At 36.0% G+C, this 24,533-nt stretch overlaps 1 protein-coding gene across 1 annotated transcript; it reads right to left on the reverse strand.

Moving 5' to 3' along the window:
• Positions 1-1,014: 1,014 nt before the first annotated feature.
• plpp2a (phospholipid phosphatase 2a) lies at positions 1,015-24,448 on the reverse strand. The gene is made up of 6 exons (XM_043233538.1): positions 24,157-24,448; positions 8,389-8,540; positions 5,717-5,979; positions 4,486-4,543; positions 3,879-4,055; positions 1,015-2,953 (listed from the first exon to the last, which is right to left on the reverse strand). The coding sequence occupies exons 1-6, from the start codon at positions 24,218-24,220 to the stop codon at positions 2,807-2,809; spliced, it is 861 nt and encodes a 286-aa protein (XP_043089473.1). The 5' UTR covers positions 24,221-24,448; the 3' UTR covers positions 1,015-2,806.
• Between the last annotated feature and the right edge of the window lie 85 nt (positions 24,449-24,533).

Raw genomic sequence — 24,533 nt, forward strand, 5'->3', positions numbered from 1 at the left:
TATATATACATACATATATATATATACATATATATATATATATACATATATATATATACATACATATATATATATATATATATATATATATATATATATATATATATATATATATATATATATATATATATATATATATATATATATATATATACACACACACATACAACAATCCTGCAAAAGCCCTAATCTTTGCTCTAAAGCATTCAACTACACAATACTTGCATTTTACACATAATGGCAAAAGTGTAAACATGAGCCATCATTTTCTTCACATTCAGCGTGTAAGTCACTCTGTGAGCTCAGTCCTCATTTATTTTAAGGCCGTCCATTTTTCTGTGACTAAATCAGAGTCACAAGGGAGTCTCTGTTCCACATAGAAGAGGGAGACATCATTCATATTCACTAAATATAGTGTCCATAAAAAATTGCAGCATTAGCAACTCACAGTAGAGAGCAGGTTCTGTTGTGCAGGGTTTGCACGAGCAGTTGTCAACAACTTCAAACTCACAAAAGGAACGTATTTTTTCCATAAACAACATAACAGGTGAGCAGGGAAAAAAAAAATTACATAGAAAAAGATATACGATCTGTTTTTCCACCATAAATAACACGAGGGAAAGTTTTTATTTTTATAATATTTTCCCCACACTTATAACAGGCGAGAGAGGAGTTTAATGTATGCGTGATTTATTTTAAAAGGGGAAGAGGAATGCAATAGCCAAAAATACAATTTTTTTTTTTTTTTTTTTTTTTGGTTAGAATGATACATTTTTTATGCCAAAAATCACTGGGATATTAAGTAAAGATCATGTACCATTTTTTATTTTTATTTCCTAAATATATACACATTTATAATATTTATGAAATAAAAATAAACTTAATTTTTGATTAGTAATATGCATTGCTAACAGCTTCATTTGGATATTATTTAGATTATTTATATTTATATTTTTTTTTTTTTCAAGATTTTCCAAATATGTAATATCTCGCGTCATCTTAACAAACCATACATCAATGGAAAGCTTGTTTATTCAGCTCCTAGATGGTGTAGAAATCATAATTTTGTGGTCCAGGTTCGCATTTTTCAGAATGATCTGAACCCAAAGATGGTCATTTTAAGGTAATTCAGATCATTTTTGCGCAAATTGCACGTCAAAGACTTGCAGACTTCCAATTTATTTGTTATAAAATAAATGACCCAGACCCTTCACCTGATTGACAGGCAATCTGACCAATCATAACGCAGAACGAATCTGCCATTCTGTCTGACAAAATCTTCCTGAAAGGAGACTAAAAAAGTAAGTGGCGAGGTGAATTAGGGTAAAGGATAAATGTGAATGGAGAATAAATCCGTACAGGATAGATGCGAGCGATTACAAGCTAATCGTTTCAATTTCATCGTGAAGAAAATCCAATCAGAAATAGAAAGAGAAACATAAAAACGAAACAATCATGACGCTGTGGAAACATTCAGTAAATCTACAAGCGGCAGTTTTTCATCATGTCGGGTAGTTTCTGCCTCTTAGAGAATCATCACTGGTTTATTACAAGCAGCATTTGTTCACTCAGCTTGAATATTCAAAGATAAACTGATACTTAATATATTTCCTAACCCTTATTGTTGGATAGGATGATTAGTAAGACTCGTTTCTATGAAATACGCGCTATATATATATATATATATATATATATATATATGTGCCTCAGTCGGCTAGTGGTTATGTGAGCGATAGTCACGATAGTCTTTAGAGCATTAAACATAAAAGATATTACACGGATAGTTGACAAATAACAACTGGACCGTGTCCTATGGTCACAGAAAATATGCATAAAAAAAAAAAAAAATTAACACACAAATATTACCCACATACACACATACATACATACACATACATACACATATACATATATATATATACATATACATATAGTGCTGTCAAACAATTAATTGCAATCCAAAATAAAAGTCTTTGTTTACGAGTTTACTTTGTTTATAAGTGCCAACTATGTATATTTATTATTATTATATACTCACACATGCATGCATATATGATATATATATATTATGTGTTTGTATATATGATATAATTACAAATATATACATGTAAAAAAAAAAGTTAATATTTTCCAAATATATGCAATATGTGCGTTTATATATACATAATAAATATACACACACATAAGTACATGCACATTATGTAATGTGACTAATTGTGATTAATCATTTGACAGCACTAATATGTATATATGTATACACACACACACACACACACACACACTATAAAACCATACAAAATGTCTAAAATGTGAGAAAGATCTTTTTTGGCATCTGTTCCATGTTCAGTGTTCTCTTCCCGGATTTCTTACTCAGGAAAACATGAATTCTTGTCTTCTAAAGGCTTAGAATAGTTGACTTTCTTTCCCATGCCCAAAGAATCGCTTCCAACAGCAGAAGTACGGCTAGTCCGTAAATGTCAACCGGTGGTTTTGAGGTTGTCATGGAAACAGCCAGTTCCCCTTTGGAGAAGTTCGTCTTTGTGCTCTGATACAATAAAGTCCCTCACGGTTCATTAGATGTCAGGCAATCTGTGCACTTGGCATATATGAGCGTGCACAGGACAAAACTGAGTATAAACACGGCCTGTAGAGAAGAATAAAATCTAATATTCAGTGTTAGTTCATGCATTCCCTCGCTCTCTCTGTCTGTGTGTGTGAAGTGTTGTCCTGTGGAAACGTGCGCAGTCAGTGCGAGTGTACGAGACGTGCTGCAGCATCCAGTGCTCTCACAGGTCAAAGGTCAGGCTCATACAGGCCTGTTGTAGGTGTAATGGTTTCTGTCCGTGTCTGCGATCTGAAGGCTGGGCTTGCGTTCGCTGTCTTCGTTTTCAGCATTTTCAACATCCGGGCATCGAGGGGGGCGCTCTTTGAAGAAGTCAGAGATGTACCGCACCTGTGACCGAAAAGAGAATTCTTAATGCAACCTTCATATTTGTAGAGTGCTAAAAAAAAAAAACATGTAATGTATATTTTAGAATATTCATTATTATTATGTTATCGTTTAATTATTATTTATTAAATCTTTAACAAGGAAAAAAGTAAATAGCCATATTTTATATATATATATATATATATATATATATATATATATATATATATATATATATATATATATATATTTATTAATACACACACTGTATTATATTAGATAAAGTATTACATTTTATATTTATATATATTTGTTTATTATTATTCTTATTTTATTATTACTTTATAATAAATATATTATATTTAAATATGTAAAAATATGTATCTTTATATATTATTGTATATAGATATATTTTTAAATAAATATTATTTACATAATACTAATATATATATATATATATATATATATATATATATATATATATATATATATATATATATATATATATATATATATATATATATATTCTCATACACTGTATTATATTACACACAGATTTGTTCAACTTTGAACATTTCAAAATGTGTTTTTTTTTTTTACATTTTTGGTAAAGAACATCTAGTTTTATATCACTATGACGGCTAAAAGTAAATAAAATATATTATAAATTATTTTAACAAAATAAAAAAGTTATTTTACAACACCTATAAAATGTTGATTATTATCATTATTTAGTTTTATTTTATTTTATACATTTTTTTTTAGATACTTACATATGATTCTTTTTTTCTCATTATTTTTTTAAGCTTAGTTTGGGCTTAACCATGGACATAGTTCCTACAACAGAATTTACTTTCTTTACATGCAAATCATAATCATTTTATAATTAGCTCTTTGTGTTCTTCAATGAAACGTCAAACACGAGACTTCATGAGATGCACCCCCTCACCGTGAGGACTGCGACCAGCGCTCCTTGCAGGAGACCCACGACCACGTCGCTCCAGTGGTGCTTGTAGTCAGACACGCGCGTGTATCCCACATAAATGGCAAAGGCCACCAGGAAGAACTGAATTGTGGGCCGGAGAAGGCGAGCCCACTTAGATGCCATACGTGCCTGGACATACAGCTACAGAGGAAATACAACGGCAGATTAAACAACGCTTTAAGATCAGTAGAAAGAAAATCAATGCCATTCCAAATGCAGACACGTCTGAACATGAGTGAAGGAGCCGGAAAACTATTAATGCTCCCTCAATTCGTTCCAAGCCCGACTTTTTCTTTTTTGAAACGCATAAGGAGAAATTTCAGAAAAAAAAAAACACATAACATGAGGGTGAGCAATCAATAAGTTAGAGAGTTATAATTATTGGGTGTACTGTTCCTTTAAGCACCGCATACTGTCGTGATTTAAAGCTGGAGACATTGGGAATGTTTGAGGTTGTATTTTATTGTCTCCGCGGTGTTTCCTGTTGCTCTGAGAGCCCTCCTTTATCTGTCTACACAAGTCTTCTGTGTCAGCATGATTGCAGGAGAGGAAGACAACTGTGACAACTCACCGCCAGAAACAACATGCAGTACATCCCGAAGGAGGAGTGACCGGAGTAGAAGGACAGCCTGGCGCAACACAATCCACCGAGGACAGATACAAGACAACCGTACAAGGAGAAAGGAAAAAGAATCATTTTCGCAGTCCACGAAACATCAACAACGACACATTTACGATCCATTCTTCACTTTTACACCACGGTTCAAGATTATATCTGTGTCAAAACGTTTATCATGTTCATAATAGCCCTGACCTCCATCTGCCTTTTGGTGTGATGTGTGATGATTGCCGATTGGTATGGTAATAATGCTAATAATAAATTAATTATTAAGTAGTAATAAAACCTAAACCTACTAAAATTAAACCCGCTGTGATGTAAAAATCGTACATTTTTGATCTTGAAACTCTTAAACATGCATATATTTATATTATAACAATTTATATCATAAATTATTATTAGTATTATTATTTTATAAGCATTATTACCTATAATATTCAGTATATATTTAGTATAATTTTTGGTTAAAAGTGTTGTTCAAGTATTATTTATTATATGTATGGATTTATTATTATTAGAACATTAATACTTATGTTATTATGATTATTTCATTATTATAACATTCATATTTATTCCATTTTTTATTATAGGATTTTCAATTAGCTGCCAAAATAACATATGCAATTTTCATTCAAGTTTTTTTATTCAATGTTTTCAACTAATATTTATATTTTATTTTATTTCAGCTGCATTCCAAATACCACAAGCATCTATTTTTAATAGATTTAACACTAACAAACACCGTTTGGGATTAAGGAATTCTGAAAACGTTAACAATTAGTGGATTTAAAGGTTTAATTTAAAAACATTTAAACCTATAATTTAAAATGAGAAGTATTGCTACTATTAATAATACATTTCAAACCAGAATTTAAGAGTTTAAGTTCACATAATTGACAATTATTTCTATTACAGGACTCGAATATTTCCTTACAGGAAAAAATATGAGCCTCACTACATACTTTCTAGTACATGTATAATCAAATCTATTATTATTTCAGGTCTCTTGAGGACACGTGACATTTGAGAACGTGAGCGAGCCAAGAAAAAAACCTAAGCAAGCACAGAAATACCGGACAAGCAGGAAGTGATACGACAAGTGACAAATATAAACAAATACAGGAAGTGAGGTTGGCGGTTTACGACCTCTGACACCGGCCCTTCCCGTCCCCTGCTTCTGTACCTGGATTCGGTCACGTTGCGTGGGTTTCCCGTGCAATTTATCTCTAGCATGTAGCCCTCGCACACTTCTGGAGCACACACCGCGATAAAGTTGGGCCGCAAGCGTCCGATGGTGTACTTGGCCATATCGGTGAGAGACTGGCTCACACACGCGCCGAACAGAAACGTCCCCACCACTTTATAGAGCGCCGCAGCGTACTGGTTAAAGCCGGAATTAGAGTAGAGGCGTTTGGTGTAGACCAGGTAGGCCTCTCCGGAAGTGATCTGCCAGAGAGAAAACAAGCACTTTAGCTTCAGCATTTCTTGGGGCTATAATTTGAACCTTAATCAATTTAACCCTAAGTATAAGCAATACAGTCTTAAAATAAAGCTTCTTTATTAGCGTGAATGCACATTAATATTCATAACGGGTAACTTTCCATCCAGCAAAAGTTTTTCTTCACGCACTTAAAATAGTACTCCACCCCAAAATGAAATTTTGGTCATTAATCAACTGAATCATTCATCCCTGAAAAACAATTTAGGATATTTTGGATAAAAAAACCTGGGAGGCTTGGAGGCCATTTTGGACAGCATCAATGAGACAGTCAGAAGTTTTCATCCAAAATATCTTAAAATTGTTGGGTTAAATGTTAATGTTAAAAACGTTGGGTTAATGTTAAATTCATTTTCATTTTGGGCGACTGTTTAAAAATGAAGGTTCTATATTGGCATTATGATTCCACAAAGAACATCCTTAGAATCTTCATAGGTTCTCTAAAATGAAAAAAAGTGGTTATTTTAACCGTCATTTGAAAAGATTGAAAGAACGGAAAACGGTTCTTATGTGTCACAGCCTGGCTTTCTGAACCGTTATTTTTAAGAGTGTAGTAACACTAACGCAGCATGACTAAATATTGGCACATTGCATTAATTTTGTATGTAGCTTTGTGTTACGCAACACTTTTGAATTACTATTGTGTGTCAAATGCATTACATAAGCTTGACTTAAGACTCATTGTTAGTAATGAGAGTAGATGAAAGTCAGACTCTGATGTAGATGACTCATGTTTGAAGTACTCTCGCTGATGAATCATGCTGAACTAATCACAATGTTCTCTCAGAAAATGTGGACGCGATACCACACCGACCTGCGTATTCTCACAACCAAATTACACCACATAAAATTTATTTCACCACAGCTCGATGGTTCCCACGGGTAATTCGACTTCAAATCCTTTTAGATATTTATGATGCTACTTAAACGAACGGTTCACACACAGATCTATATTATGTGGTTATTCAGTCGGCCTCAATTGTTTCAAACATGTATGACTTACTTTCTTTTAACTTCGGTACATAAAAGGTGAAAATGTGGCCACTTAATTAAGGCTAAATCGGTCACATCCGATAAAAGTAATATATATGGTTACCTCTGGCTTGCTTAATTGGGGACGCTTAATTTCCAGCGATTACTGACGATTTGACTGCACTTCTTAAACTGAACTGAGCTGGACAATCACGTATCTAAATTCAATAATAAAATGCCTTTAACTGAAAAAGTTAAAGTCATTTTACATTACTGACACTCTATTCTCCTGTTTGATGTGTATTGTTAAAAGCGCTATATAAAAAAAGGTGACTTGACTTTAACTCATGTAAAAGCTTTGTGAGAGGAATAGACAAATAAGCCTATTTAAATAGTTTTATGAAGAAAAGCTTCCCTTTTAGTGAGCTATATATATTGAAACATATTAGTCTGACTCTTTTGAAGTTCTAGATTACTTTTATGGTATCTTTTTGTAGCTTGACAGATATGGTTGCTAGCCAGTTTTTTTGACAAATTATGATTAAGGATCAAAAAATTGCCTAATAAAGACATTTATAATTTTATGACCTCAAAACAGTATTATTGTAGTGTCACTTCACTTCATCAGCCTTATATGAATGGCTTTTCTGACATGGTAAACTTGCTTGGTGGCTCACCCGGTGCAGCACTACACAGTTCTGAATTAATTCAATAAAACAGCTCAAAGTCTAGCAGAAACCGGTTGCTTCATAAAAAGTGGTTTATATGTGGTTTTAGGTGGTTATATGAGGTATTTGCTTTTGTTACCACTGTTGGTTAGGTTTAGTGTAGGTTCAACATTTTCTTCAAATACAATAGAGCAGGGTTGTCCAAAAGAGCTAAAGTGTAGTGGATTTTAGCTACTGCCAGCTACAACACACTGGACTAGAAGGTACTAGTGAGCCTGAAGACCTTGGTTTGCTGGATTTTTGCATCACTCACAGACATTCAAAGGAACATAGCAGCCAAAAACAAAAAAACTGCTAAAAATGTACTCAGGTCATCCAAGATGTAGATGAAACCTCTGTTTTTTTCAGAGAAACCGTCAAAATGGTAGTCCAAAGAGTTTAGATTTGTTTTTTTGTTTTCTCTGCACAAGACATTATTTAATAGATTGGTGTGGATTACTGTGATTTTTTTTTATCAGCTGGTTGGACTCTCCTTCTGACGGCACCCATTCACTGCCGAGGATCTATTGCTGAGACACTGATGCAGTTGTAAACATCTCCAAATCTCATGAAGAACCGTACTCATCTACATATTGAGTACATTTTCAGCAAAATGTTAATTTTGGGTCAACTACTCCTTTAAGGGCTCGCTCAGTTGAATAACTGACGTAGACTTACAATAATGATGGAGCAGGAAATGGTAACGGCTGCCATCATTTTGTGAGAGATGGTGTCTGGCCTGTAGGGGTAACGGATGGTCTCGTCATTGCAGTAAACGCCACGCTGGTACGGCCGGAACATGATGGTCATTGTGATGAATGGCATCGCCACTGAAACATAAACAACAGCGTTATTATTGGCCCCAGATTGCTGGCTTGGTACACACATCAAAACAAATCTTCCAGTGCATGGCTTTTGTTGAATTTTCCATGGGAACAAAAAAGAAAAATACTTTTATAATTGGAAACAGGCAACATGCGAGTTCATCAGTACTTCTGCGATACACACAATTATGAATATTAAAATCGACTCAGCTAGTGTACAACACATCAGAAGGGTTTCCACATCAAGAGATACTGACTAATCATAAAATGTCAAACACATGTTCTGGATTCAGTGATGCTGGATAATATCCGCTTGCCATCCGGATGCAGGAAGTCGGTGGGAATTATCAGCAGGGTCACGGCACCAGATGCCATTTCAACAGATGCCCACAACAGTATCTCGTAACCAGGAAAACACTGATTTATGTCTCCAACATGTGCAACTCTACTATGTTTTCTATCTGAAGTCATGAGAACCAGGAGAGGAAATATTTATATATGCTAGCCGCGTTTCTCAAAGCCTGAATATTCAGCACAGCTCTTTTTCCCTACAGACAGCACAGATGCCAATCAGATTTATCACAGACTGCCGAGGGAAAATCTCAGAATATTAAGGCAGAGTGATATATATTTGCTTCATCTCAGAAGTTCATCAACATAGTTTCTATTCCCAAAGCCACGGTAACATTCCCAGGATCAGGACCTTGGGTTATATTACTTGGACCCACACACAAACACCGAAGCAGATGTACTTAACTAAATGGCCGATTCAAAGCGCTCTGAGTCAGAGCAAGTTTAAAGATGTGGTCCAAAAGGCAACACAAAAAGGACTTAGACCCTTGAGACACTTAAGAAATGTGTGAATGTCATTACATTAGATATATTACTCCAAATGGCATTTCAGCAAAACATTTCACAAACCAATATTTTAAAGATCATATTATAGTGATAAATATATCTACATAGCGCTCTTTGTTTTTTAACAGGTAATTTACATGGAAAAAACTTAGCGGGTCTGTCATTCTGTCATCATTCACCAATTCCACATGTTGTTCCAAACCAGTATGAACTTCTTCTGTTGAACAGTTAATGGTCCACATCGACTTCAATAGTCTTTTTTTTCTTTGTTAAGTGAACTATCCCTAGATTACGGGTGCACAGATGACCCATAATCTATTTCCAACAACAAAAAAAAATACCCATTTTCGTTCCAGCAAGAAATCCCAGGTTGTGTTGAGTAAGCATGCATTGTTTCAGGCACAAAGAATACAAGCATTTTCTTGCACAAAAGGAAATGTCCATAAACCCGGACAGGGCTGTAAAAGGAGGAAAAAAAACGGCCTACATTCATAACATTGACACAATGGCACCAGCAACTACACACATTTTCACAATGACTCTGACTGTAAAGCTGTCTTTTAACGGATGCAAGGAGATGACAATGAGCTTTGGGGGTTCATCTGTTGGGAACTCATAAAACTTTAATTAGAACCTTACTGTGTCAATGAAGGCAGAGTCATCAGTTTCCATTAACCTACAGTAGCTGTTTACTGCCTACACAAGCAGCTGCCATGCGAGTTCATTTACAAATTTGTATCTATATTTTTTCATAAGTTTTCTCATAGACTACATTTATTTAACCATACAGTACAAAAGTAGTAATATTTCATTACTTTAGTCTTCATTGTCATATGACCCAAAAATCATTCTAATATGCTGATTCATTGCTCAAGAAACATTTCTGATTATAATCGTTTTTTTATATTTATACATATATTTTATATTTTACATACATACACACACACACACAAGAGACATGGTGAATTAGGCTTTCAGGCTAGTATTTTAGAAAGCAGCATAACCAGACTTTCACTGCGAGTGTTCGTAACATGCTCTGTACATAGTTTCCTAGATTTTGGAGCCGAGCCACATTCTGAGTCAGACTGATAACAACTGGGTTATATAAGGGTTGAGCCTTGTTTCTGTAACACAGCCCTTCATTTGAACATGTTAAGTGTTACTTCACACGAGACTCTCAAATCATGTGTGTGAAGGTAAAACTGTCCTTTAGGAACATGACATCCACTATTGCAGGATATTCAGAGCCTTAAAGATTCACAAAGGCAGGTAAACAGCCTTTATCAGATTTCTATCTGAATGTCAAGACTGTAAAAATGCACAAAAACAACCTTTAACCTCTTTCTATTCAAAGTGTTTTCACTCCCTTCCTTCTTTTCATTATCTGCTTTTTACACATCTCCCTCTTTCTTCGTCTTAGTTTCAAATATCCACGTCACCTGCCTGATATAACAGGTTTAGGATGATAACTAAAATGAAACCTGTTTGAAAACAGTCATTATTCTGCCGTTTCTTTTTTCATGCCATAAAGACTAAAAATTACAACCTTCACCTTTAACAATCTATTCGGGTAATACAAAAGTATTTATTGTAGACAATAGTCTTTAATTGTAAACTATTTATTTGCAAAGACTGTGTACATTAGTACATTGAGACAGCAGTTAAAGAGACATAAATTAATTTAACTGTTTGATTGTTAATATCATTGCATGAATGTAAAGTACTGCTATTTCCCAGCTCTAATCTGCTAAATGCAACTATAAGACAATATTAGGATATTATAAACATTAACAATAAATAAGCAACAGAAGCCATCAAATTCAACAAAAGAGTAATGATTTTATAAAAATAATAATAAAAATAAAATAGACAAGGAATAGGATTAAGGATTTCAGCAGGTCTTTCCAGCAGGAAGGTATATTTAATTTAAAAAGTCTTTTGGATGGCACATTAAAGTGATACTCACTTGTAGAACTGAAAAGTAAAGAGGTGCAGAGCCAGTGGTGGTTTTGTAGGCAAACATCAATGCCTTCAATTTTATGTGAGCAGCTATTGGTAGCTAGTGCAAACTGATAAACAGAGGTGTGACATGCATTCTTTTCAGGTCATTAAAAATTAACCTTAATGCCGTGTTCTGTATTAATTGCAAAGGTTTGATAGGACAAGCTGATAGTCTTCCAAAGAGAGCACTGTAATAGTCCAGTCTGGACAGAACAAGAGCCTGAACAAGGAACATGGTCTGAAAAAAAGGGCCTGATCTTTTTGATGTTGAATAAAGCAAATCTGCAGGAAAGGACAGTTTTAGCAATGCGGTCCGAGAAAGTCAGCTAATCATCAATCATAACTCCAAGCTTTCAAGCTGTTTTTGACAAGCCTAACTGGATGGTAAAAATGTGATGAAGTGATGGGTTTGATGAAACCACGAGCAGTTCTGTCTTGGCTAGGTTGAGTTGTAGGTGATAATCCATTATCAAGCAAGAAACATCCGTTAGACAAGCTGAGATGTGAGCAGCTATAGTTGATCGTCAGGATGGAATGAGAGGTAATTGAGTTTCATCAGCATAGAAGTGATATAAAAAGCCAGAACATAGTCATGCCATGTAGACAGAAAAGAGAAATGTTCCCAGAACTGAGCCCTGAGGCACCCCAGTAGTTATATTCTATGACATGGACACCTCACCTCTCCAAGATACCTTGAAATCTGAGAGGTAGAGACTCAAACCACTGGAGTGCAGTTTGAGATGCCCTTTGCCAGTAAAGAAGGAGCTAATGGTTAACCGTGTACAGAAAGATAATTATAAAAGATTTGGAATCCACTTTTGCCAGTCTTAGGGCTTCAACAATTGAAAGCAAGGCGGTGTTGGTCAAACGTCCACTTCTGAAACAAGACTGGTTGCTGTAAAGGAGGTTGTTCTGTGTGAGAAAAGCAGAGACTTGGTTGAACACAGATCAGTCAAGTGTTTTTTCAATGAAAGGAAGAAGGGAAACCGGTATGTAGTTCTCTATAAGAGATGGGTTAAGTAGTGGGGTTATACAAGCCTTTCTAAAAAGGAAAACACCAGTGTGAGCGAGTAAATTATGTGATTGAAAGCCGGAACAACCGTAAGAGAAATGGCTTGAAAGAGATGAAATGAAACAAGTAGTAGGATGATTAGAAAGTAATGAGTTGGGAGACTTCTTTCCCTCGGAGAGTGAAAAGAAGGATGTGAATGAGTGTATATTTGTTGGTAAAATGTGCTTGATAGATTTTGATAAGGAAAATGGTTTTAATTTTATTAAAAAAAAAAAAAAAAAAGAATGTGGCAAAGACATAGGAAGGGGAAGACAAACAAGGGAGGAACATTTATAAAGAGAGTGCAAGAATTAGACAAATTTAGTTTTGTTATGATAGTTCATCCTTTTAGCAAGGAGCCATTAGCAGAAGGAAAGAGAAGTGACTGATACAAGTTAAGGTCAGTAGGATTTTTTTATTAGCACCATATCCTTTCACAGAGAACATCAGACAGCCAAAAGAAGTGGGGCTGGTATGGGCCTGAAAGACAAGGAGCTGACAGAATCTAAACAAGATGTAGCACTGTTACTGATTATTCATTATCTGAAAATAAATTCACATTATATACAGTTCAGTAATGTATATAACTGAGAAACTGAGATAAACACAATACAAAATCTAGATAATGCAGCAAAACATCCTGAGTCATGTTTGTGCATGTTGTTCTAGAACATTTTATACACCTGTATTAACAAAGGTGTTTTATGCAAAGGTGTTTTGTTACAACAACTGATAAAACATACTAATATGACAACCTAGGATTGCTCTTTTGAAAGCACGGTACATGTAGACATTTCAAGAGCAGCTCTGATATTTAGAATGAAGGGTCTAAATGTCAGCATGGGAAAGAAAAAGTTCTTCAAGCAGGGTCAGTTCATCCTGATGGTTACTGTGCTGTCTTAGATTGGCACGTTTATTCTTACGGCTTGTGCCGAATACTGGTTTAACCTAAGGGATGTGAAACTCTCAGAGAAGATCACTGATGTAGTTTAGAGAACTGAGATAGGAGCAGCTGAAGATCTCAAACCGAGCACTTTAGAAAATAAGGCTGAGATTCGTTGGAGAATTGCAGTCAGATGGCAGAGTTCAAGCTTTTGGCTTTTAATACGGGTGCATGTGCGGGAAATTTCCACTGGCAGAGGTGCTGCCAACTCAGAGGAGGCAGATCCCAGCACGCTCACAACAACAGAGTTCAGACTTACAAACTGCTCATCACTTCAAGTACTTCAACTGCAGACAAACTACCCTTAATAAAGCCGTTAAAGCAGTTGTTATCTATATTGAAGTATACACGAAACATACCATGTTATATTAAATACGCAACTTTCACATATTATATTTGATGGAACATACCAGCCACATGAGGCCATGGTAACAAACAAAATCTCCAAGAGAGCCGGAGCTCTTCAAAATGTCAACAAATGATGACATTCAGCATATAGAAGGATCTTTGTAGCATCAGGAAATGTCGGTCTGGTAGAAGAAAGACAGGTTCCTGCCTCACCATCTGAACAGGTGTCTCACTTCATTTGTCCTTTTTGTGTGTGTGTGTTTAATGTCACCTGAAATAAACATGCTCCAGAGGAGATTTTTTTTTAATAATTTTAGCAATTTTCTCCTGTGGAAATTGTGTTCCAGCTAAATATTGACATTTTTGTCCTCAGGTTTAGCCACAGGTCCGATTTAGTCATTATAAACAAACCCCCCCCCAAAAAATGAACATGTGTTTCTTCAAGCAAACAGATTTGGAGAAGTTTAGCATTACATTACTTAATCCAACATGTTTATTCCCAAATCCAAAATCCAAACAGTTGATAAAAACGTCACAATAATCCACTACGGTACATCAATTGTGTTTGTAACAAACAAATCCACCAAGACGATTTTAAACAGTCACTTGCAAAAAAAAAATCCATCATCCATAACACTTTCTCCAGAGAAAAAGTCCTTTTGACGGCACCCATTCACAGTCTGATATATATTTTTTTAGCGTGCATGTAATACTCAATTTTCACATACATATGATACACATCCACCCCACAAACCTAATCCCATATATATATATATATATCTCTCCATCCATCATGTAGCATAAACTTGCCAAATTTAATTTTTACATATCTACACCACGAGTTTTCGTTGTTATCTGGCATACTATTTATACTCACATTCATGAGATCGGGTAGTTGATTCAATTGTAAGTAACGTAATTCTATATTTCTGATACAAACAAGAAACAAGGTATTGGATGGCCTGCAAATGAGTACATTTTTGGATGAATCTTTCTTTTAAATGGTATAAAGTCCTTGGGCTGCTAACGGTTTATGCTAAATGAATGCACCGCATGCTTTTATTGCATTATGATTGGCAATCTGACATGCATTCATGAAATCAAGCAATCCCAAACCGTCATAAAGTTTTGGTTCTTACAATGATTCTAATCATGTTCTTGGAACAAAGCTGGCTTCAGCAGCCAATCAGATTTGAGGGTTACTGGGTTCACTTCTCTCTGGTTTTAGGATAGTTTACGATAAGGATGGGTTGATGGAAATGTTTAATCCACAAGTCAAACTGAAACGCATTGTTCCAGATGAAATGTAGCCGACGCAAAACAAAACGCACCTTGCATGTCTTTTCAATCAGAACATACTGCTAGGATATTGGCATCTAAAGTTATTTACGGTAAGTGAATGATGTTTGAGATCAGCTGCTGACTCAGAACATACATCTGTTTTAACTTTCCTCTTTCCACGTAGAGAAATAAAACATTACATGAGGAAAAGCATTAAAACATGACACAAGATTGAACTTCAAAGTGCACAACACTTACGGACCTCAAAACATTTGAATGTTAATGTTTGTGTACTTATGTAAATTGTTTCTGGAATAAAAGTCCTTGCTTGTTGTTTCTGCACGTCTTTTAATGAAAGCCCTCCATCCAACTCCAGTCGGGACTTTATCAAAATACTCTCAAACGGTCAGTAAATGAATCCAAACGCCACTCCAGCACAGAAAACCATCCACAGAGAGTCTCAAAACAAACGGCCGCCTTGAACTCACGAGAGATTAGCTTGCCGCGATGGTCAGGGATGCGTTGAGTTCCCGGTAATCCCGAGAGTTCAAATTCCTCCCCGAAGAGCAAATCACACGCACAGCTCTGGCCTTATAGTGGACGGACCGCATGGCAGGCATATTTTAAAGTTATTACAGTGCCGAGTGATCGGGAGCTGCGCCAAAGGATCGCTTGTCTTTGCGCTCGCATGGGTCCAAAATCGCGAAATAAGAAGCGCTATTGTCTTGGGGCCTGTCGCAATGTCATCTGGCTCTCGCGTTTCAGCCAGGATGAAACTGGATAAAATAAACGGCCTAGAATTCACATTTGGACACAGTTTGCTATCCTTGTGGCCTTTGACTCCGTTCTGGCGGTTCCCAGGGCCAGAGAAATTTGAAATTATACATGTTATTGGTCTTCCCGAGCTCAACGAAGCCAAAATACACATCACATCACAATAGCATCCGTGTTTAAGAGCAGCCAAAGAGATCCTTAAAAAGGCAGCTGCTCTGGTCTCAGATTTAACAGAAAAGAATGCTCTTTTTCTTTCACAATCACTCGGAGAATGCGGCAGCATTCGGCCAAAATGAAAAGTCATACAGCCAAAATGAAGGCTTTACAATGATGGAAAACGAGTGTTGCCACACTGGAATGATAAAGCAATATGACAACATTTGAACAGGAATGTTGGCAGAGACAGAGATGATAAAAATCTTGAGGAAGCTTGCAAAAAATATGATGAGCCATGACTGTGAAAAGCTCTTGCATCAGCTTTTAATTTGCCTGAATTACATTAATTTATTCATCATTTTGGCATTTCTCTGTTTTAATAAACGTTAGCTTTAATGCATTTTTTTGCATTCTTTTATTTGGTAAGAACGCATTTTCAAGTAAATTAAAAGTGAGTGTATCGGAAGGAAAATCTGACACTGTTCTTTTAAAATTGTTATTTAAAATTGTAATATTACTTTATTTTAAAGCTGTTTTTACTGTATTTTTTTATCAAATAAATGCAGCCTTGTTAAGCATAAGAGATTTCTTTAAAAATACATTTGAAAAATCAATGCTTTATAAATTCATTACACATGTAAATAACTAACCTAATGAGCGTTTGGAATGCTCGTAAATAACCAATTTTTAAAACTGTATTATATTTCATGTTTTCTATCCCACGGCGAGCCTGAATGTAAGACCTTTGAGTTATGAGCTAGATGTGTGCTTGTGAAATCTCTCGGTGTCTCTGGACTGAAATCAGTGTCATTTTCACACAAAACAGCAGACACTGAACGCAGCCGCTGAGAGAGAACATCGTACGCTCTGTGCATAATATCAAAACAATATGACAGAATTAGCATCCAACGTTTCAATCGTTTACAAATGAAAGAAAATGATTAGCAAATAAAAATTAAGCCTAATACAAAATGCATGATTTGAGGAATTATTCATGCCTCCATTTCAAATGTTGCCATCAAATGAAAAAACTAAGGGCTTTCTTAGACAATGCAAGCTATGAAGGGACAGGGTCTACAAGGGTGCAGAGGAACTAACAGAAAAAACACAGGAAGGGAACAAACTGTGAACTGAAGTTAAGTCACTTCGCTCAGATCGATTAAAGCCGTTTCAAACACGCAGGCCTCTGAATCCCAGGTCCTGACGTATTTAGTGCTTAAATGATATAAAGTGCAAATGAATAATCCGGTCAAGTGCATGCTGTGAGAAAGCCCACTTCACAACTTTTAACAGAGAAGCGGAAAGAAGAGCTGAGGTCAACACTCGTCTCAATGAACTTTAGCTACTTTAGATGATTTTCCATCATGCTGATGCGGTGAAACGCAGAGCGACCAACAAACACCCTACAGAGCGTCTCTACCAATCGGAGAGAAGGGTTTTGAAAGAGGTCACTAAACAACAAATATCGTTCAGTGACCCTGGACGAATATTAGCTGTTTTGCAGCTGTTGTTGTTCAGTAAGAAGAAAACAAGCTGGAGAGAAGTCAGTGAGTCTGTGACCTGCTTCAGCACAGGTTGGACATATAACTGCCTAAAACTGAGAGGACTGAGTTAAAGATGATAACTGAGAGGAAGTCATTCATGATTACCCTATAAAGAGGCATTCATTTGATACAGTAAAATGTGTATTTTTACTACAATTTAAAATAACTTATCTATTTCAATATATTGTCAAATGTAATTTATTTCAGCATCATTGCTTCAATTTTCAGTGTCACATGATCCTTCAATTATTATTATTATTATTATTAGGTTCTCTCCTTGGGAGCGTTGAGCACCATGGCTCTTCATCAGACCATAATAAACACATCAAAAAGAAAACCATTAAATAGTCCAACCCAAATCCTTTTCATTAAAATCAGATGACTCAAGTAAATCAACATCAGATCCACACAATGCAGTTTGCCAAAAAGAAGTTCCAATATAAACCGATGAGGCATTGACAGCCCACAAATAACTTTCTATTCCAAGTCTTCAGAAAAGCATCTACGTGCTGGTGCTTTAAAGAACCTAGAAACATCACGTGAGTTTCACATATGATGTGTTAAATTGCTCACCATGTTTTGGATCACTGCCTGCAGTATGTACTAGTTCCTTAACAGTTACATTCAAACGTTCCTTTCAGTTCTTGATCTATTCTATATGTGTGTGTGTGTGTGTGTGTGTGTGTGTGTGTGAGAGGGAGTGAAAGTGTGTGTGAGTGAGTAATGCTCAGTGGCATGTGCCCACAGAACTATCCGTTAAACCCAACACATCTAATCCACACAGAACATGGACAGACCCCGTTCCTCTTCCAGCCCTCCTCTGTCTTTACCTTCTTATATTTCAGCCAGCTCCTTTCTGCCTTTTCTACATTCATCTCCAAATATCAGCACCCACATCTCCCCTGCTCTCTTCTGATCCCTCGATCGGTCTGTCATGTGGTCTGTGGTTTTGTTTCATGCATTCTGAATGTTCAGCAGAGTGAAGACAGACCTGATTATCTGATTCATTCGCTCCTCATTCTACTAACAACACACACACGCAGATTCTTTTAACCCTAAAACGCAGCCTAAATATATATTCTATACTACACATTCAGGTATGTACTTCTGTGACGTCAGCATAAGCTGGTCTGGCTGGTCTGGTTGGCTAGTTTTAAAGGTTTTGTCCTTTTTAAACATCAGTTTGGCCAGGCTAGCAAACCAAGTAATAGGCTTACTTGGTTCTTTTAGCAGGAAGTTTGGAGTATTTGAGTGGTACAACCACATCTTTGTTGTTAACTGTTTACATTAGCTTTGTTGGTCCCACTTTATATATTAAGTGGCCTTAACTACTAATGTACTCACACTTAAATAAATCATTTTGTGCAATGCACAATTGTGTGCATGCATGTTTTTATATTGTACTTATACATTTAAGGATAATATGGAATTCGATTTTTGTAATGCCTATTATAATTACACAGTTGATCCATCCATTACACATTAACCTACCTTTAAACCTACCCATACAACCAAACCTGTCCCTAACCTTCCCCGTATCCCACCTCATAGCAGCAAAAGTGGTTTGCAATAAAAATATGACCACAGTAAGTACATTGTAGTTATTTTTTGATGCAATTACGTTGTAGTTAAGGCCAATTAATATAAAAGTGTGACCGCTCTGTTTGCATGTTCAAATGTAACAATTCATTACTGTCAAATGTATTTTTACTTAACTTTTACTGGGTTTAAACACTAAAAAGGTGTGGGTTAGGGTGCCAGTTAAAAACATAATATAATATTTTAAAAAGATTACAATTTCAGATGAATGCCGTTTTATTTGAACCTTATATAAATAATGCGTCATGGTTTCCATAAAAATGTGAAGCAGCACAACAGCTTTCAACACTGATGATAATCAGAAATGTATCTTGAGCAGCAAATCAGTGTTGGAATGAATTCTGAAGGATCATGTGACTCTAAAGACTTACGTAATGATGCTGATTGTAATTACATTTTTTACAATTATTAATAGTAATAGTAATAATAATAATTCACAATGTTAAATTGTAATGATATTCCATAAAATTAGTTTTAAGTAAATGCAGGCTTGGGGAGCATTAGAAAAAACATTTAAAAATTGTATAAATCCCAAACGTTTGAGCTTTAAGGCCTTGTATTTTTCAAATGCTTTAAATTAATTCAGAACTGACCGTTTTCTTCCTTAACGCTTGTTCATGGACGTCCTGCAAATGGAAAAAAGCTTCTATGGATGCACACCTCAAATCATTCACCATATGCGTACCTTTGACATGCTTTTTTGGAATTATGATTTAGGAATCTTAAATTTTGCATACTTTATATGCACTACAGTTATTATAGTCTGCGAAATGTGGAACGGAGCCACTGCAAATGAGCTGCGTGACACGAAAAACCAGAATGCCTCCACTGTGTAATATTATTTTATCTTTTGCCGGCCATTTCAGCCCACAAACATAATTGCTTGAACATTTAAAATGAGGAAATATGGGCATCTGCGAAGAACATGACCCGACCTCACAGACGTAGACGCAGATCGCATAGATTCAGGGTAAGGAAATTGAAGCATGGCTTAAAAGAAAAGGAAGGAAAGCGTCTGATAAGAATTAAATACAAAGCCTCTAAGCGCTGAGCACAACAGCTTCTCTGAAAATCAGAGGATTTGGGTTAAATCAGTTTGGCATGTTTTCTGATGGTATCTGGCCCGGGCCGTCCCAAACTAATTCAGAGAGAAGAGAACAAAACAATCCAAATCGAATGTTAAAAGCTCGTCTTCACTACTCAGCCTCATCAGTGTAAAAAAAGCTAAAGATTTCATTTAATATGCTGGTGACATCTTATACTTGACTATCACGAACAGACCTTTCTCACAGGGTGCTAACTTTGAAGTACCAAAAGTGAAGTCTGGCCTTACTATTCATCTCATGTCATTACAAACCTGTAGACCTTCTTTCTTCAGCAGAAGATAGTACATATATAGAAAACATGTTTTTGGACCTCAGTGTTCTTCAAAACATCTTTTGTGCTCCGCAGAAGAGAGTCACCCAGATTTGGAACGGCATGATGGGGAATAAATGATGACATTCCATAAATTTTCGTCTAATTAAACACTATAGCCTAGACAAATTGAGGAAATCCTGTAATTAGCATTCTTCAAGAACGCTTGAATTCTATACATACTCTAAGTAGATGGAGCATTTCCAAAAAGTTTGAGGGAATCATGGGACATAAGAAGCGGAAAGGCAAGAGCAGACTCAACCTCCGCATCCAGAGAAGGACTTTACAAGCCAAGCACATACATGAACTCACGAAATCTTCAAAACTGCTGAAGCACCAAAGGAAAGAGGAAATTGAGTTCCGCCTGCAACTCTAGTTTCTAATTATCAGCAATTTAACAGTCCAAACTCTAATATTCAAATTTGGCTCAGATATATGGATACATTGGGATTTGGGGGTTTAGATTAAAAAAATATTTTTTTTTAAATCCATACCTGCACAATCAAGGCCCTAAAAGTTGTGATTATATATTAATATTAATAGCATTATTTTTTGTATTCATATTTTTGTAATAATAATAATAATCATCATCATCATTATTATTATTATATTATTATATTAATAAATAATAAAACAATAAATATTATTATTGTATTATTTAATTGTTGAAAATATATATATACACATTATAATTATTAAAATAAAAAAAATTATTAAGTTACATAGTAGATATATACATACAGGTTACAATACCGATATTATCAATGTCTTCATTTCATAATTTTTTTTCAATGTAACATTTTTTTAGAGTTTCTTTTTAATCTGGGAAGAGTCTTTAGTCTGAAACACTGAAAACATTGGATCACAAGTTGCTTGTGTGTAAAAACACTCTGTATTCTGAAACATAAAGCACATTTATTTACTAATTAAATGTCACTATGCCATAATCGCAATTTTATTTCTATTAATTGTGCAGCCCTACTTCAATCTAAGCACACGAGGCAGTTTTGCATTAAACCTCACGCTAATTCTCCCCTTCTGCCCCATCGGCCAGACCGGATAACCAGACACATGCACAAATATTTGCCTTCGTCTGGACAGACACATGAATGGCGATGATTTGAGAGCTGTTCCTCTCCGTTGTTGACAGCAGCCTGAGACTTTGCTGAAGCTGAACTTGCATAGACTTGATTCTACAGCATGCCTCGACAAGCAGCGCCGCAGCACATTCACAGATACAAACACACAGACAAACATGAGCATGGGATTCATTACATAGCCCACATTGTTTGAGTTTGTCTTTCCTGTTAGTGCACACTTAACGTATTCCTGCTGAAAGGCACAGGTGGGCATTACCCGTAGACCACACCCACCCCGACAAGAAATATCCTACACGCAGTCAACCTCTGCCGTGCTGTTTACAGTTAGTTTAACATAAAAGTTCACCCAGAATATGGTCAAACAAAATAAAACGGCTACAGCCTGGTTCAGGAAGTAAAACGAAAATCCCGTTAATTTTCTCGACACGGGAATTCGTTTTAATAAGCGCCCCTATTATTGATCTCATGCCGTGTGTAATGCAGCTCTGAGAGAATGAAAAAACCTGCAAAGTGTGAAAAGATAGAGCTGACTCTGAATCGCTGAAGCGAGTCGTTTTGAAAGCGAATCCCAAGCCGTTTCATGTTGACCTCAACATGCTTCCAATGATCTTTTCGTGTTGGTCTGAATAAAAATGCCAATTCATTCTTTGCCGCTAGGTGCTGCTTTCGGAGCAGTTAAAAACAGCGTGATGGAGGCATGATGAAACGAAGCCAACTGGACCAATCCCTGCTGATTAGGCTGAAATCTCTGTGCTATTAACTGCTTAAATATTTTCACACTTTGAACTAAATTCTTTCTATACATGTGAATTTTTGAAGTTTACATACATCTCTATCATTTTAATGTCATTGGAGTTCTTTCTGCTTCTCTTCAATGTTGTGATTCATTGATTCAAGTCGGTTAGCTTGGCGATTCTTGCACAAAAATCGCTAAAATCGCAATACTTCTATTGTTCTTTTCGTCAATTTCGATTGCGAATCACAGAATCAGCATTTTCGCGTGAACTGCGGCTTTAACTGAAAACAGATCCCAACGCGTCAATCCTGGCACTGGCATCAAGACTTTGCTGCGGTCATGAACACTCCTCGGATGTAAATCTGACTCGCGCTAAGTGAATCGAGTGAAGCTGATTTACGAATATCGTTGGCTCTCTGCTGAGTCATCTGGACAGACCGCACAGACGAACTGGAGCGCATGTGAGCTGTAGGCATTGTTCTCTTCATTGATGGAGACACTCCTAAAGGTCGCTATTGTTGCTGTGATGATTTGCGCTTCAGAGGACACGGCCGAGTGCATCAGATAATGCTTCGTTTCACCGGTGTAACATTACAGGTGTTATTATGCGTTGCTTCAAGTGGGGAAATATAAAGCAGAATCTTCACAACAAGCATTTGAAATATTAGTGCGTGCAAAAGTTCTTAATCTGAACTAATCATCGTGAAATTATAGAGCGCCAGTTCTTTTGTACGACTGATTCTTTCCAAATAAACTCAAGAGAATCTAGTTTGGAAGTAAACTGAATAATTCTACTGTATTTCTAGGTCACTAAACGGTTAAGGCACTGATCATGTTACTTTTGTTACTTACTCAGATTTTGCTCAAGCTCGAGATGTTGTTTGGAACATCTCAAATCATCATGGTGTTAAGTTATAAAAGGATGATTTTCAATAGTGGTCTCTGGCTTTTGGACATCCTAAACACCTGTTTGCATCATTACACTTTCAGATACACGATTTACTTATTTATTTTTTAAAAATCATTTGTTTCACTCATGGAAAACACTTCAGGTTTTAATAGTGCTTATGGGGTCATCACACGTCCCCACAACGTACACACACACACATCACATAAATTATTAAGCAAGACGCAATATTAACAATATTTGCATTTAATCCCGGCCCCGTCTCTGTCACATCCTTGCTTTCTCCACTTGTAGCTTTGGCATAAAATACATAGTTATCACTTATGATACACTTCAGAGGAATGTTATACTATACATAAATGTAGCACTTCAGGCATTATGTTGCTCAATATTTCATATATAATAGTCAGTAAGAGTAAGTTAGATTTATTCAGATAATATTCAGATATTCAGGCATAATGTTTTATTTTATATACAAAGAATATGCCTCTGAAAGACAAAAGTAGTATATTTATATATATATATATATATATATATATATATATATATATATACACACACACATATAAAAGAAATAAAGAAAAATAGTATATATATATATATAATATAATATATATATATATATATATATATATATATATATATATATATATATATAATAAAAAAATGTGAAAATGGTATGAACATTTTTCAAACTTTTCTCAAATCAAAATAATTTTTCAGATTTAACACTGGTTTTTAAAATAACATTTAATTTTAATAAGCACCACTGTCATGGTCATTAACCCCGGTCTGCTCGCCTCCAGTGGAAAGCCACAGTTAAAGGTGGCAGGTGAACTTTGGTGAACTCAGAAGGGATTTCACAATCATCTGCTCAAATCAAAACGTAACAAAAAGAGCAGACTCACCCGCGAGCACGCACACGAGATCCATCAGCACAATAAACAGCTTGTTCTTCTTCAGCTCCGTCATGGCTGTGATCGGATCGGCTCGGCTCTCCTGGGCTTGATTGAAACTCAAGTGACTCGTGCGACGGTCGACGCGCGTCTTCTTCCGGGGTGTCCCGTGTCACCTGCGGTAAGGTGCGCTGATGATGTAACGCGTCCGTCCTCGCGCGGCGGAACTTCACGGACGCGAACGAACGGAGACCCGTGGAAAGCGAACACTGAACCCCGAGCACTTTGAAGAGACTTTACTTTCCCAGGTGCACGCCCACTGAGGACGTCATCGGCGTTCTCCCTCGCGCGCACGAGCAGGATTTATAAAATTATGAGATTAACCCGTT

This window comes from Puntigrus tetrazona, unplaced genomic scaffold (genome assembly GCF_018831695.1).
Source record: "Puntigrus tetrazona isolate hp1 unplaced genomic scaffold, ASM1883169v1 S000000846, whole genome shotgun sequence".
NCBI classification, from domain to species: domain Eukaryota; kingdom Metazoa; phylum Chordata; class Actinopteri; order Cypriniformes; family Cyprinidae; genus Puntigrus; species Puntigrus tetrazona.